The sequence below is a fragment of the Astatotilapia calliptera genome, chromosome 10 (assembly GCF_964374335.1).
Source record: "Astatotilapia calliptera chromosome 10, fAstCal68.1, whole genome shotgun sequence".
Lineage (NCBI taxonomy): Eukaryota > Metazoa > Chordata > Actinopteri > Cichliformes > Cichlidae > Astatotilapia > Astatotilapia calliptera.
The window spans coordinates 2320461-2334521 of NC_137431.1; the positions used below are offsets into that span (position 1 = coordinate 2320461).

Consider the following 14061-nt stretch of genomic DNA (forward strand, 5'->3'; position numbering starts at 1 on the left):
TGTATTCAGATCGACCCGCTTCCTAGTTTGTTTTTAAGTGCTTCATCTTTTTTTGTTTTTTCCCCCGCTGGTATAATGGTCCCGGCAAACACGCTGAAAGCATTCCTTCTCTATAAAACATAGTGGCATCTTAATACTTGGTGCACAAGAGGAGTGGAGTTGCATTTAAAAAGCTTGCAGCACACCCTCGAGTCCAGCTTTAAAGAATTCCAATGCGCGACTGCAGCAATGCAAGCACGTTTGCCAAACACGCACTCGTTACTTTGGCTAATATGACTGTTAGGGACAATTATGCAAAGCAGATGATTGCATATCTGTTTCTCTACATACAGATACGTTTATGAAAGCCTTGAGCGCTTGTTTGACTTACTTGTGTTTTGCGTGTATTACAACATTCTGCTTTTCATATCAAAGGAGGTTTTTTCTCCTGATTTAAATCCAGCGGGAACAAGCAGTGAATATTTGATAAACAAGCCGTTTGTGTAACACGTAGGCAATCATTTGTAACTAAGCAGTCACTGCGATTAAACTGCGAGGTTTAAACACCACCACAAACTGCCTGCTCTGTTTAGACTGACTCATAAAGCCGCATTTCACCGATAGACCGAATCGTCCTCACGCCTCCTCTCGCTCTTTTCTTCTTCCAGCTCTTCCACTCCTACCCTCCAGCCATGTCTGGCCTTCCCCCTGTCATCCCCCCAACCGGGCCCTTCAGCTCGCTGCAGGGGGCCTTTCAGCCCAAGGTGAGACACCACCACACACCCACAGACAGACTAGCCGGGAGGGGGCGAGTTATATTCAGAGAATAATTTTCGATCGTCTGCTGCTCTCCAGACCTCTAATCCACTGGATGTTTCCGCAAGACCCGGAGCCGTCCCACACACGTTCTTACAGAAGGACCCCAGGGTAAGAGCACGTACACGCCACCCACCGTGCACCAGGAGTCCGGACTGTACAGGCTCCATAGGTTTGCTTTATTAGGATCCACATTAGCAGCAGCCTCAGCAAGCAAGCTGTTCTCATACAGGAAGTGTTAAAAATGCATTAAAATACATATGAATAATTTACCACATAGAGTCTATTTCTGATCTATTGATCAGCGGTGAGTCGTAGATTGACAGACGTGTCAGCGTGTTTGTTTGCAGAAGGCCACGCAGGAGGAACCCGTTTAAACACCCGCGTGTTAATTACCCCTGAAACGCTTAATTTTAAAGTGAACAGTTTGACATTTTAATTTGGTTCCTAATGAATGCTACACACAAGGACTAATTAGAAATGATTTGACTGACAGCAGAATAATTCATGTTCTCTCTCTCCGTCCTTCCTGAAGCTAACGGATCCGTTTCGGCCGATTCTCAGGGTGAGTGCTCACTCCCTGCAGTGTCTCCGTCTCCTGCTCCCTCGCAATAATCACTGTGATGCCTTGAAGGTCTTTGCTAATGGAGTTGATAGTGTCTTTAATTAAATGGGGGCTGAGTGTACTCGTTTACGGGGCTCATTTTGAAGAACGCTGCAGCGCGTGTGTTATGAAACCTTGTCAGATGGCCGACAGTGACGCCTCGCTGTCACACGCCAGCGTGTGCATGGTTCATTCAGCACACCTACATTTCTTAGCCTTTTAATATGTGATTAGTAGTCATAGTACCGTATTGATTAGATGACACTGTGTTTTTTGGTCACACCATTTTCTTTCTTGTTCTTAATTAAATAAATTTTCTTGTTCTTACAGAAACCGGGGAAGTGGTGTGCCATGCATGTCCATATTGCCTGGCAGATATACCACCACCAACAGAAAGTAAAGGTGAGGACTCGTCTAACCCCTCCTAACACAGTGTGGCCAAGGCTGGATTTAACCTCCTAGGACCTGGCGTCACATTTTGGGTTGTCTAGACCACAATACTAAATTTTGCTCTACAAGGGCCTGATATCCACTAACGAGGACACTATACTGCCACTGTCCTATCGAAATTTAAAACGAATGTCCTTGTATGTGGATCTCATTTTTCTCAGAAACAAAAATCAGGTAAAAAAAAAATACAGTAATTCTTTGTTTTTACATTCATCAGGTCCCAATCAGCCCAAATAGCAAAGAGAAATTAAAAATGCATGAAAGAGTTCAGGTCTTAGGAGGCTAATACTGGGTCAGTTTAGCAAAGTCCAATTTTCAATTCAGTTTTATTTATAAAGCACCAAATCACAACAACAGTCACCTCAAGGCGCTTTATATTGTAAGGTAGACGCTACAATAATACATACAGAGAAAAACCCAACAATCATATGACCCCCTATGAGCAAGCACTTTGGCGACAGTGGGAAGGAAAAACTCCCTTTTAACAGGAAGAAACCTCCAGCAGAACCAGGCTCAGGGAGGGGCGGGGCCATCTGCTGTGATTGGTTGGAGTGAGAGAAGGAAGACAGGATAAAGACATGCTGTGGAAGAGAGACAGAGATTAATAACAAACACTTCCACCCTCTATAGACACTGTTAACTCATTTGTATTAATTGAACTGCAAAATAAACCCAAACTCCTGATGGTTCGCTCTGTGGATCTGGCTCTAGTTTCTCTTCTGGAAAAATCACTTCATCAGTTAAACCACAGAATTGTTCCGTGTCTTCTGTGATCAGCTGATTTCACCGTTGTACTCAGTAGAAGTCGCTTCACACACCGTTGATAATAAATTGACATTTAAATTGTATGGTTTGCATCCTCCTTTTGCTTCTGGAGGTTAGTGTAATGCTTTGATTGTGACACCTCACTGGAACTTAGCAGTCAGTCACCTCCCTTGATGGCTTTAACTATTTTTCCTTCCCAACACGCCTAAAACCAGCGTCTCTGTGTGCAGCAGGAGTAGGACCCAAATGCAGACTCAGAGGCAGGACGTGAACTCACAAACCACAGCTTTACAATACAAAACTAACCTGGAAAAACCAAAGAATCCAAATACACGGGGGGAAACACAGGGAGAGACAGACAGCCATGAGGGAGACGCTGACGTAAATATACAGAAGGATAACGAGGGAAGTGAGGACACACGGAGAGCAGGACGGGGGACACAAAACTGAACAGGACGAACACGGAAACACGAGACCTTCACAATAAAACAGGAAGATGATGCGGGAGGAGGAGAGGCAGACGAGACGGACTTGGGCAAACACAGATAAACGTGATGGAATAAAACACAAGGAGGGAAAACACGGCACAAGAACTCACACAACTTTACAAACACAGACGCACAAAAGGGGACGCAGAGGGCAAAGGTTAGCGTAGAAGAAACTCAGGATTACCACTAAGAATAATAAACCATCACACAAAAGGTCATAAAAACACAAGAAACACCAAATGCTGGGTCAAAAGGAGCCTCTGATAGCTCAGGTTTTACATGTGTTTCTCTCTGTACCTTTGGCGTCTTTCAGCAGCAGATGCAGGTCGACCCTCACAAGCTAGACTTCGGCCTCAAGCCCGAGTTTCTGAGTCGACCCCCGGGCCCCAGCCTCTTTGGTGCTATCCACCACCCCGGCGACTTGGCGCGGCCCGCCACGCTTTTCTCCGCTGCAGGTGAGTGCATCAGCTGTCCGATTGATCAGTGGCCGCCTCTCATATTCAGCAGCAGTCGGTCCTGCTGTGCAGAGCTAGCATCGTGTGTGGTGAATGAGTGAAATCAGCAAACCCGACAGAATGATCTCCACCAGAGTGACCATCAGAGATATATCTCACCTTTCTTTAGGTTGGAGCTGTTGGGTCAATCTCTGACTTCCTGTTTCTGTTCTTGGACACTGTCGCAGCTCTACAGTTCACTCATACTGCGCCACGCTTGGCTCCTGTATATGAAACGTTCATGTTTAAAACAGCCATGAGCATGTGACAACAACACGCACAAATCAGAGTGAAAGAACAGATCATCCAACGTGCCTCTTAAAGGAATACTGGATAAAGCAGAGGATATTCGATTAGTCCATGAAATGGGTTTTAGTGATGTCAACAAGGTCCCTGCTTGCTGTTAAATACAGGCAGACCTTGAAGTCGCACTTTGGGTTAGTACAGTCGTCTCTGGTGCTCCTGGTGTAGTTTAAGTATCCACAGACTGCAGATGTGAGTCAGCCTTTTTCCCTCTATGTTGGATCTGGTTATTAAACTTCAAGCCGCAGCAGTGCTGGGTTTGCTTCGTTCAGCCTGTAACTAGCCAGGTATCATCAAGACATAACAACGACAGTTTTCCAGGCAGTGTGTGGAATTCCTGAGTTTAGCTTAACTATCCCAAGATTAGGTCATCAAACTACCACAAGGCCCCCCTCTGCTACTATTACTTATTTGGCTCTGCGTCAGTGTCCCAAAATGTCAGGTTGTCATAATGTCCGATGCTGCAACTGGACAAAACGCCAACAAATGAAGAAAATATCTTTACTAAAGATGAGATACGACAAAACAGCAGGAAAAAAAGCACCGTTTTCACGGGACTCTCTGCAGTGTTTGGTGCTGCGCTTTATGGCCAAACGGCTGTTTTAGTCTCGTCTGTCTGAAGGACTCGGACGTCATTTCAAACATTTGCCGTTCTGCCATGTTCACTTTAAAGAGGACAAGCCGTCTCCTTGCACTCTTTCCAAATACACTTGTTCCCTGCCTTTCTAACTACACTGTAATACTGTGGAACATTTAGCACGCTAACAGAGGCCTGCAGCTTTGTGTCATCTCCTGGGAAGATTGTGGCGTTTTATTACCACACACCTGAGTGCTAACACAAACCGATGATCAGTTATTAAAGTGAATTTGATTATCGGCACCTGGCTGCTGTTAATTCCTTTAGAAGTACGGGAGGTACTCGGTGTACTCACTGCATAGAGCCCTGAGAAAACTTTTTTTACACTTCAATCTTTTATTAATCCCAAAAGTTGTAAAGCTGTAAGCAGTGCAGCTTTCTGCTTGCTTACTATTAGCTTTCTAGTGCAGATAATCTTGGGATAACTAGCTGGCTTTATCCTCATTAGTTACACCAACAGCTGAGCTAAAGCTGATCATCTGGGAGAGCATGATCAGGCTGCACAGTAAATCATCTGGGCAGCAGATTTCTGCAGCGATATATAACAACTTAGATCGTAGCCATTGTCCCCACAACATCTGTCCTGAGCCTGTGCTGTTGGTCTTTGTGTGAAGCTCTCAGGGCCAAAGTCGTACAAGGAAAGTCTTAAATCTTTCTGGAGCTTGCAGCTGATTCTCCTTGTTTGCTATGCGCAGTATCATTAAATGCAATTAATCTCGTATTAACAGGAGCATCGTTGTTTCTCTTTTGACGTGATGATGGGACTTATGTAAGAGTTGACTTTGAAGAGGAACACGCGTGTAAACGAATTGCTGCTTTAATGGCTGTGCCTGTAATCTACAGTCGACTGATAAGTTCGTGGCTGTTTATTTACAGATGCTTTTGTCTGCACAAAAATACTGAAGGACATTTTTCTGAAGTCTTTTACTGAACTTTAACTTTACAGTTAAAGTTTTTAAAATACGAATTACTTATCGATTAGCTCTTACTGACAGCTCCAGAAAGACTTCACCAGTTGACCAGTTAACACTTACTTTTGCTGATGTTACAGTCTGTGGTTATCCTCCTCCTCAGGTCCTACGCACCCATCTGCAGCTCCCTTTGGCCATCCACCGCACCATCCTGGAAACTTTCTTCCTCCAGCATCTCATTTAGGTAACAGCACGCTTCATCTCAGTCTGACCGATCCAAAACGAGGGTGTTGATTGCATCAGCGCTAACATGCTGTGTCTTCTCCCAGAGCCTTTCAGTAGGCCTCCATCGTTTGGAGGACTGGGATCTCTCAGCTCGTCGGCCTTCGGGGGATTGGGCAATCCAGCACTAAGTGAGTTTCAGCCTCAAGAAAGACACTTGCTTGGGAGTGGCCACATGAGAAACCGTGACTGTTGTGGAGGGTCACAGTTTCTCGTGCGGTCCCTCGGGAAAATCAGTCGCCTACCTGTAGTTTAGGTGGAGTAATCCTCTCACTGTTTGTAATGCTGCCTGCATATGAGGATCAGCAGAGCTACGCATTTAACTTGCGTTCCATGTTTTTCCACGTGTTGAATCCCTAACAGGGGCCAACTCGGTGTTTGGCCACAAAGATGGCCCAAACGCGCCACAGCACTTCAACAGCAGCAGTAACAACAGCCACCAGGAGCCGTGGAACCGCCTGCATCGCACGCCACCTTCGTTCCCCACGCCGCCACCCTGGCTGAAACCCGGAGAGTCTGAGAGGAGCGCGTCGGTGAGCTCACACGAGAGGGACCGAGACTCTGACAAACGGGACTCGTTGGTCAGTAAAGAGGACAAGGACAGGTGGGTGGTGAACAATGTAACAACTACATGAGTAATGTGGTCAGTGTGTGAGTGCAACAAAGTGACAGTTTAATGAACAAAAGATTCCATTCAATTCAATTTTATTTACACAGCGCCAAATCACAACAGCACAGTACAGTACAGTAGATCGCACAATAATACATCATATGACCCCCTATCAGCAGCACTTTGGCGACAGTGGGAAGGAAAAACTTCCTTTTAACAGGAAGAAACCTCCGACAGAACCAGGCTCAGGGAGGGGCGGGGCCATCTGCTGCGACCGGTTGGGGTGAGAGAAGGAAGACAGGATAAAGACATGCTGTGGAAGAGAGACAGAGGTTAATAACAGATATGATTCAATGCAGAGAGGTCTGTTAATACATAGTGAGTGAGAAAGGTGACTGGAAAGGAAAAACTCAATGCATCATGGGAATCCCCCGGCAGCCTACGTCTATTGCAGCATAACTAAGGGAGGATTCAGGTCACCTGGTCCAGCCCTAACTATATGCTTTAGCAAAAAGGAAAGTTTGAAGCCTAATCTTGAAAGTAGAGATAGTGTCTGTCTCCTGAATCCAAACTGGAAGCTGGTTCCACAGAAGAGGGGCCTGAAAACTGAAGGCTCTGCCTCCCATTCTACTTTTAAATACTCTAGGAACAACAAGTAGGCCTGCAGAGCGAGAGCGAAGCGCTCTAATAGGGTGATATGGTACTACAAGGTCATTAAGATAAGATGGGGCCTGATTATTTAAGACCTTGTATGTGAGGAGCAGGATTTTGAATTCAATTCTGGATTTAACAGGAAGCCAAAACAGGAGAAATCTGCTCTCTCTTTCTAGTCCCTGTCAGGACTCTTGCTGCAGCATTTTGGATCAGCTGAAGGCTTTTCAGTGAGTTTTTTGGACATCCTGATAATAATGAATTACAGTCGTCCAGCCTGGAAGTAATAAATGCATGAACTAGTTTTTCAGCGTCACTCTGAGACAGGATATTTCTAATATTAGAGATGTTGCACAAATGGAAGAAAGCAGTCTTACATATTTGTTTAATATGTGCTTTGAAGGACATGTCCTGGTCAAAAATGACTCCAAGGTTCCTCACAGTGTTACTGGAGGCCAAGGTAATGCCATCCAGAGTAAGAATCTGCTTAGATACCATATTTCTAAGCTTTTCAGGGCCGAGTACAATAACCTCAGTTTGATCTGAATTAAGAAGCAGAAAGTTAGCGGCCATCCAGGTCTTTATGTCTTTAAGACATTCCTGCAGTTTAACTCATTGGTGTGTGTTATCTGGCTTCATGGACAGATAGAGCTGGGTGTCATCAGCATATCAGTGTAAATGTATGCTATGTCTTCTAATGATGCTGCCTAAGGGAAGCATGTATAATGTAAACAGAATTGGTCCTAGCACTGAACCCTGTGGAACTCCATAATTAACCTCAGTGTGTGAAGAGGACTCTCCATTTACATGCACAAACTGGAGTCTATTAGATAGATATGATACAAACCACTGCAGCACAGTACCTGTAATACCTACAGCATGTTCTAATCGCTCTAATAGGATATTATGGTCGACAGTATCGAACGCTGCACTGAGGTCTAGCAGGACAAGCAGAGAGATGAGTCCACTGTCAGAGGCCATAAGAAGATCATTTGTAACCTTCACTAAAGCTGTTTCTGTGCTGTGCTGAGCTCTGAAACCTGACTGAAACTCTTCAAATAAGCCATTCCTCTGCAGGTTGGAGATTGGCCTATAATTAGCTAAGACTGCTGGGTCTAGAGATGGCTTTTTGAGTAAAGGTTTAACTACAGCCAGCTTGAAGGCCTGTGGTACATAGCCGATTATTAGAGATAGGTTGATCATATTTAAGATCGAAGAATTAATTAATGGCAGGACTTCTTTGAGCAGTTTTGTAGGAATGGGGTCTAAAAGACACGTTGATGTCTTGGAGGAAGTAATTATTGAAGTTAACTCAGAAAGATCAACTGGAGAAAAAGAGTCTAACTTAACATCAATGGTACTAAGAGTAGCTGTAGATAATATTACATCTGTGGGATGATTACTGGTAATTTTTTCTCTAATGATAAAAATTTTATTCGTGAAGAAGTTCATGAAGTCATTACTAGTTAACGTTAAAGGGATGGTTGGCTCAAAAGAGCTCTGACTTTTTGTCAGCCTGGCTACAGTGCTGAAGAGAAACCTGGGGTTGTTCTTATTTTCTTCAATCAGTGATGAATAGTAAGATGTTCTGGCTTTGCGGAGGGCTTTCTTATAAAGCAGCAAACTATTTCTCCAGACTAAATGATGATCCTCTAAATTTGTGACACGCCATTTCCTCTCCAGATTACGAGTCATCTGCTTTAGGGTACGTGTTTGAGAATTATACCACGGAGTCAGGTACTTCTGATTAGAGACCTTAGTTTTCACTGGAGCTACAGTATCCAGAGTCGTACGTAGTGAGGAGGTGAAATTATTAACAAGATAATCGACCTCTGTTGGGGTAGCGTTCAGATAGCTGCTCTGCTCTATGTTGGTACAGGGCATTGAAGATGATAACAGTGGGTGGATTATATTCTTAAACTTAGTTGCAGCGCTTTCAGAAAGACATCTACTTTGATAAAGTCTACTCTCCACCGCTGTGTAATCAATTATTGTAAATGTAAATGTTATCAGGAAATGATCAGACAGGAGAGGGTTTTCAGGAAACACTGTTAAATGTTCAGTTTCTACGCCATATGTTAAAACAAGATCTAGAGTGTGATTAAAGTGGTGGGTGGGTTCTTTTACATTTTGACAGAAGCCGATTGAGTCTAATAACAGACTAAATGCCATGTTGAGGCTGTCATTTTTAGCATCTACATGGATGTTAAAATCACCCACAATAATTATTTTATCTGAGCTCAGAACTAAATTAGATATAAAGTCTGAGAAATCAGACAGAAACTCTGTGTAAGGCCCAGGTGGACGATAGATGATAACAAGTAAGACTGGTTTCTGAGTTTTACAGCTGGGGTGGACGAGGCTAAGCATCAGGCTTTCAAATGAATTAAAAGTCTGTCTGGGTCTTTTATTAATTAATAGGCTTGTGTGAAAAATTGCTGCCACACCTCCCCCTCGGCCTGTGCTTCGAGGTTTCTGGTAGTTAGAATGACTCGGGGGTGTTGATTCATTTAAACTAACACAATCATCCTGCTGCAACCAGGTTTCTGTAAGGCAGAGTAAATTGATTTGTTGATCAATTATTAAGTCATGTACTAACAGAGACTTGGAGGAGAGAGACCTAATATTTAATAATCCACATTTCACTGTTTTACTCTTTGGTTCAGATGTGGATACTGTATTGTTCTTTCTTTGTAATTGTTTATGTTTAAGTTGTTTGTTGCTGGTTTTTAGTTTGTTTTTTGTCTTTTTGGAAGCTGACACAGTCTCTATGGAGATGGGTTTTTGGGGGGGGTAGCAGGAGGAGAGAAGCTGCAGAGAGGCGTGTAAGACTGCAACTCTGCTTCCTGGTCCCAACTCTGGATAGTCATATTTTTGTCCATCCATCCATCCATCTTCATCCGCTTTGTCCGGGGCCGGGTCGCGGGGGCAGCAGCCTAAGCAAAGAGGCCCAGACCTCCCTCTCCCCAGCCACCTCCTCCAGCTTATCCGGGGGAACACCAAGGCGTTCCCAGGCCAGCCGAGAGATATAATCTCTCCAGCGTGTCCTGGGTCTGCCCCGGGGCCTCCTCCCGGTGGGACATGCCCAGAAAACCTCACCCAGGAGGCGCCCAGGGGGCATCCTTGTCAGATGCCCGAACCACCTCAGCTGGCTCCTTTCGATGTGGAGCAGCAGCTGCTCTACTCTGAGCCCCTCCCGGATGGCCGAACTTCTCACCCCATCTCTAAGGGAGAGGCCAGCCACCCTTCGGAGGAAGCTCATTTCTGCCGCTTGTATCCGCGATCTCGTTCTTTCGGTCACTACCCACAGCTCGTGGCCATAGGTGAGGGTAGGGACGTAGATCGACCGGTAAATTGAGAGCTTCGCTTTTACACTCAGCTCCCTCTTCACCACGACGGACCGGTGCAGTGTCTGCATTACTGCAGCTGCAGCCCCAATCCATTTTTGTCCATATTTCTAGAAATGAGAGCTGCTCCATCCAAAGTGGGATGGATGCCGTCTCTCCTAACAAGACCAGGTTTCCTCCAGAAGGTTTGCCAATTATCTATGAAGCCCACATCGTTTCTGGGACACCACTCAGACAGCCAGCAATTTAAGGAGAACATGCAGCTAAACATGTCACTCCTGGTCTGATTGGGGAGGGGACCAGAGAAAACTACAGAGTCCCACATTGTTTTGGCAAAGTTACACACCGATTCAATATTGATTTTAGTGACCTCCGATTGGCGTAACCGAGTGTCATTACTGCCGACGTGAATTATGATCAGCGAGCTCGTGCTCCTGCTGGGGGGAGGAGAGAGGAAAAGGTTAGCATCGCCCATATTTGATAACAGCTCCTTAATTAGCAGCAGCATTGAATTTAGTTGAGTCAGAGTCATGTAGACAAGTCAGCAGCAGCATCAGTCAGGTGGTGATAAGCAGATTGGCAAAGGCTTAAATTAAAGATGTTTCCTGTATGTTTTACATAATCATAATTTTCCATAAAATGTTTTTTTCTCTGTACAGTTATTTAACTCCAAACGTAAAACTCTCATAACCTTGTTTGTGCCTGTAGGGACTCTGTTGAAAAGCGTCATCCCAGCCATCCGTCCCCGGTCCCCGTCAATCCAATCAGCCTTCTTAGCCACAGCCGACCTCCTGAGCACCACAGGAACCACCTGCCACCTGCTTCTGGAGAGCCTCAGAGGGAGAAGGAGAACAAGGCCAAAGAGAGGGAAAGGGAGCACTCGGATTCATGGAAAGACAACGGCACAGACGACCACAAGCTCAAAGACAGCCAGCACAGTGACAAGGACACGCCTGTCATCCATGACGGCCGAGCGTCGGAGGACAAAATGTCAAACAGAGGATCGGCGTCACCCTATGTCCGGCAGACCAGCTTGGAACGTCCCAACGGTGGCCTGACGAGGGATGTCCTGGAGAAGAAGGCGGAGCTGCCATACGAGCACCAGAAGAAGAGCAGTGAGGTGAAAGTAAAGGAGGAGAGGAAGGAGGAGCAGGATGGAGGCGCAGAGAGGGCCAGTGAGCACCTGCAACAGGCGTCCTCCACCCCTAATCTCCACCCTCCCTCCTCAGTGCCTGTGTCCATGGGCATGCCCGTTGTCCACCCCATCAACAGCATCAGCAGCCTAGAGAGAACTCGAGTCGTGGCGCCCTTTATGGGTATCAGTCCCATCCCAGGAGCTGACAGATTCCCCTACCCTCCCTTCCACTGGGACCCAATGAGAGACCCCTACAGGGGCCTGGACATTCACAGGCGAGACCCTTTGGCCAGGGACCTGCTGCTGAGGAACGATCCTCTGCACCGGTTGGCAGGGCCGCGCCTGTACGAGGCAGAGCGCTCCTACAGGGACCGCGAGCCTCACGACTTTAATCGCGACCACGCCCACCCCCTGGCCCTGGAGCAGAGGAGGGAACAGGAGCGCGCCCAACTGGAGGAGCGCGATCGCCTCAACATGCTCCGAGAGGACTACGAGCACGGGCGCCTCCACCCCGCGGTGCACCATCCCGCCCTCGACGGACACCTCCCCCACCCTGCCCCGGGCCTCATGGCCCCCGGACTCGCTGGCATGCACTACTCCAGGGTGAGTCCCTCAGCCGCAGCGGCAGCAGCCGCCGCCGCCGCCGCAGCCACCGCCCATCAGAATGGTATTCTGAACAAAACGCCACCCACCGCGTCTCTGAGTGCACCGCCCCCACTCATTCCCACACTGGGCGCCCGGCCCGGCTCGCCCAGACGGACTACTCCCCTGGGCACAGATATCAGAGACAGACCGGCTCACAAAGACATCGAGGCGCGGTGAGGCGAGCAGACGCGGTGGCCCTGCAGCCCTGTGCCTCACCAACACTGAACTCACAACCAAGCACTTAGCTTTGGCAAAGCAAGACTGTAACATAGCTGTGAATAATTTATGTGGGCACACAGATGCCCATGCAATGAATCGTTTTTGTATAAAACTACAAAGAGACAATAATCATGGAACAAAAAAAGCTTTTTTTCAGAGATTTTGTTTTCCCGTTTTGCTCCAGCTTTCCGTGTGCATTCTTTCTCTTGTATAGAAAAGTGATGTGGAGTCAGAATGAGCAACTTTGGATTGTACAGGTACTTTAGCACTGAGTGTGTAGATAATGTGTACAGTCGCTGTGCTCGCCCTGTACGGATTCAAATTCATGGTACAAATATGCAAAAGAGTGTTTCGAAAGCTTTACTTTGACAGATGTAAATACAGGAGTATGATTCAGAACGTGCTTTTTGCAATTTCTTTATCGTTTGGTTGACGCAGGTGATTCGCATTGTACCAGATCCCCAGATTCAACTATGCAACAAATGTCTCGGTTCCCTTTCTGAAAGCTGGCCTTCAACACTACTGACTGCGTGCCACTGTGTACCATTCAAGGACTGTATTCTCTCCACAACGCAGACTTGACATTAACTTTGCGTCCGTGCTGACAGATGCAGCTTTAACTGATCTGCACAGGGTTTCAGATTTAACAAAAAACAAAATGATTTTTGTCTTATAATAATCTGTGGTGACAATCCCATTGAACTGAATATTAAATTGTGATGTAAAAAGCCAGCAGCACAAATGTGTGGATGGATTTTTTTGTTGTCCTCTTGGTTAACACCAGTCTTGTTCTGGGGAGAATGCAGCGCATTAAACACCATGACGGCACATTAGCCCTAGCGGAGGAGTGTAAAGTACATGTTTCTGTTGGTCAAACAGTGTATTAAAGTGCTTTCCTAAGTTGTTGTACCTACAAAATCAAAATACAAAAAAAGCAAGTCTCAACCATGGACGGTTTGTTTCTAACAAGCAGAGATCTATTTTAGTAGTCCACTGAAGGTTTAGTTGTGCGCTTCAAACTCTGTGATATCATGTCGTGCAGTGTTTTTTAATCCAACATGAAATTGTCCACCCGAGCCATAGTGGTTAGTCGATACGTATCGCAAAAAGATTGTTCAACGAGAAACCTTTTGCTGTTTACCGTGTACAGGGGAAAAAACGAAGTCTTTCTAGATCGTGTACAATGAGAAAAAATGAAGCGACTGAATCTTCAGCATGCTCCTCATTTAAACTTGTGTTATGTAAATTGTGCCATGTTATTAAAAAATGTGTACTAACCCTGTGTTTGGGTGTTTATTTCTCCGCCTTTGCACAGACGCCATATGTGATGTGTCCTGGCCCCACTTCTCACCCACCAGTGTTTTTATAGCGCTACAGGTTGTGTGTGCCATTAATACTTCTTTTTTTAATCCTCTGTCACGTACAGCGTGTCACATCCCTGCTGATGTAGGAGAAAACTTGATGGTTACCCCAGAATTGTGAATCATGAGCAGATGCAAGAGTTATTGGCATTACACTGAGTAACTACAGGTTCGTGCCGCCGCCTCTGACTGAGGCGCGTGGGTGCGTCAGTCACCGCTGCTTTTCCTCTCAGACCTGCACGTATGAAATGATATAGGGCTACAGCATGGGGGTAATTCAGCCTTTGGACCAGCAGAGGGCGCCAAACTATAAGAAGTCTTATGGCGTGGATGAAACTCTTTAGACAAACCATTACTCTGCGTA

The 14061-nt window shown here is 46.0% G+C and overlaps 1 protein-coding gene across 14 annotated transcripts in view; it reads left to right on the plus strand.

Annotated features, from left to right (window-relative positions):
- The window catches only part of auts2a (activator of transcription and developmental regulator AUTS2 a), a 356706-nt gene extending 343093 nt beyond the window's left edge, over nt 1-13613 (plus strand). For 8 of the 14 annotated variants that reach the window (XM_026183217.2, XM_026183216.2, XM_026183226.2 and 5 more), the window contains 9 exons: nt 648-743; nt 835-906; nt 1331-1360; nt 1730-1801; nt 3416-3557; nt 5611-5691; nt 5777-5860; nt 6081-6333; nt 11046-13613. In XM_026183217.2, coding sequence (XP_026039002.1) covers nt 648-743; nt 835-906; nt 1331-1360; nt 1730-1801; nt 3416-3557; nt 5611-5691; nt 5777-5860; nt 6081-6333; nt 11046-12294 — 2079 coding nt within the window. In that variant the 3' untranslated portion in view covers nt 12295-13613. The remainder of the gene's footprint in view (nt 1-647; nt 744-834; nt 907-1330; nt 1361-1729; nt 1802-3415; nt 3558-5610; nt 5692-5776; nt 5861-6080; nt 6334-11045) is intronic. The other 6 variants (XM_026183221.2, XM_026183232.2, XM_026183222.2 and 3 more) reach the window with 3 other exon arrangements.
- The last annotated feature ends 448 nt before the right edge of the window (nt 13614-14061 follow it).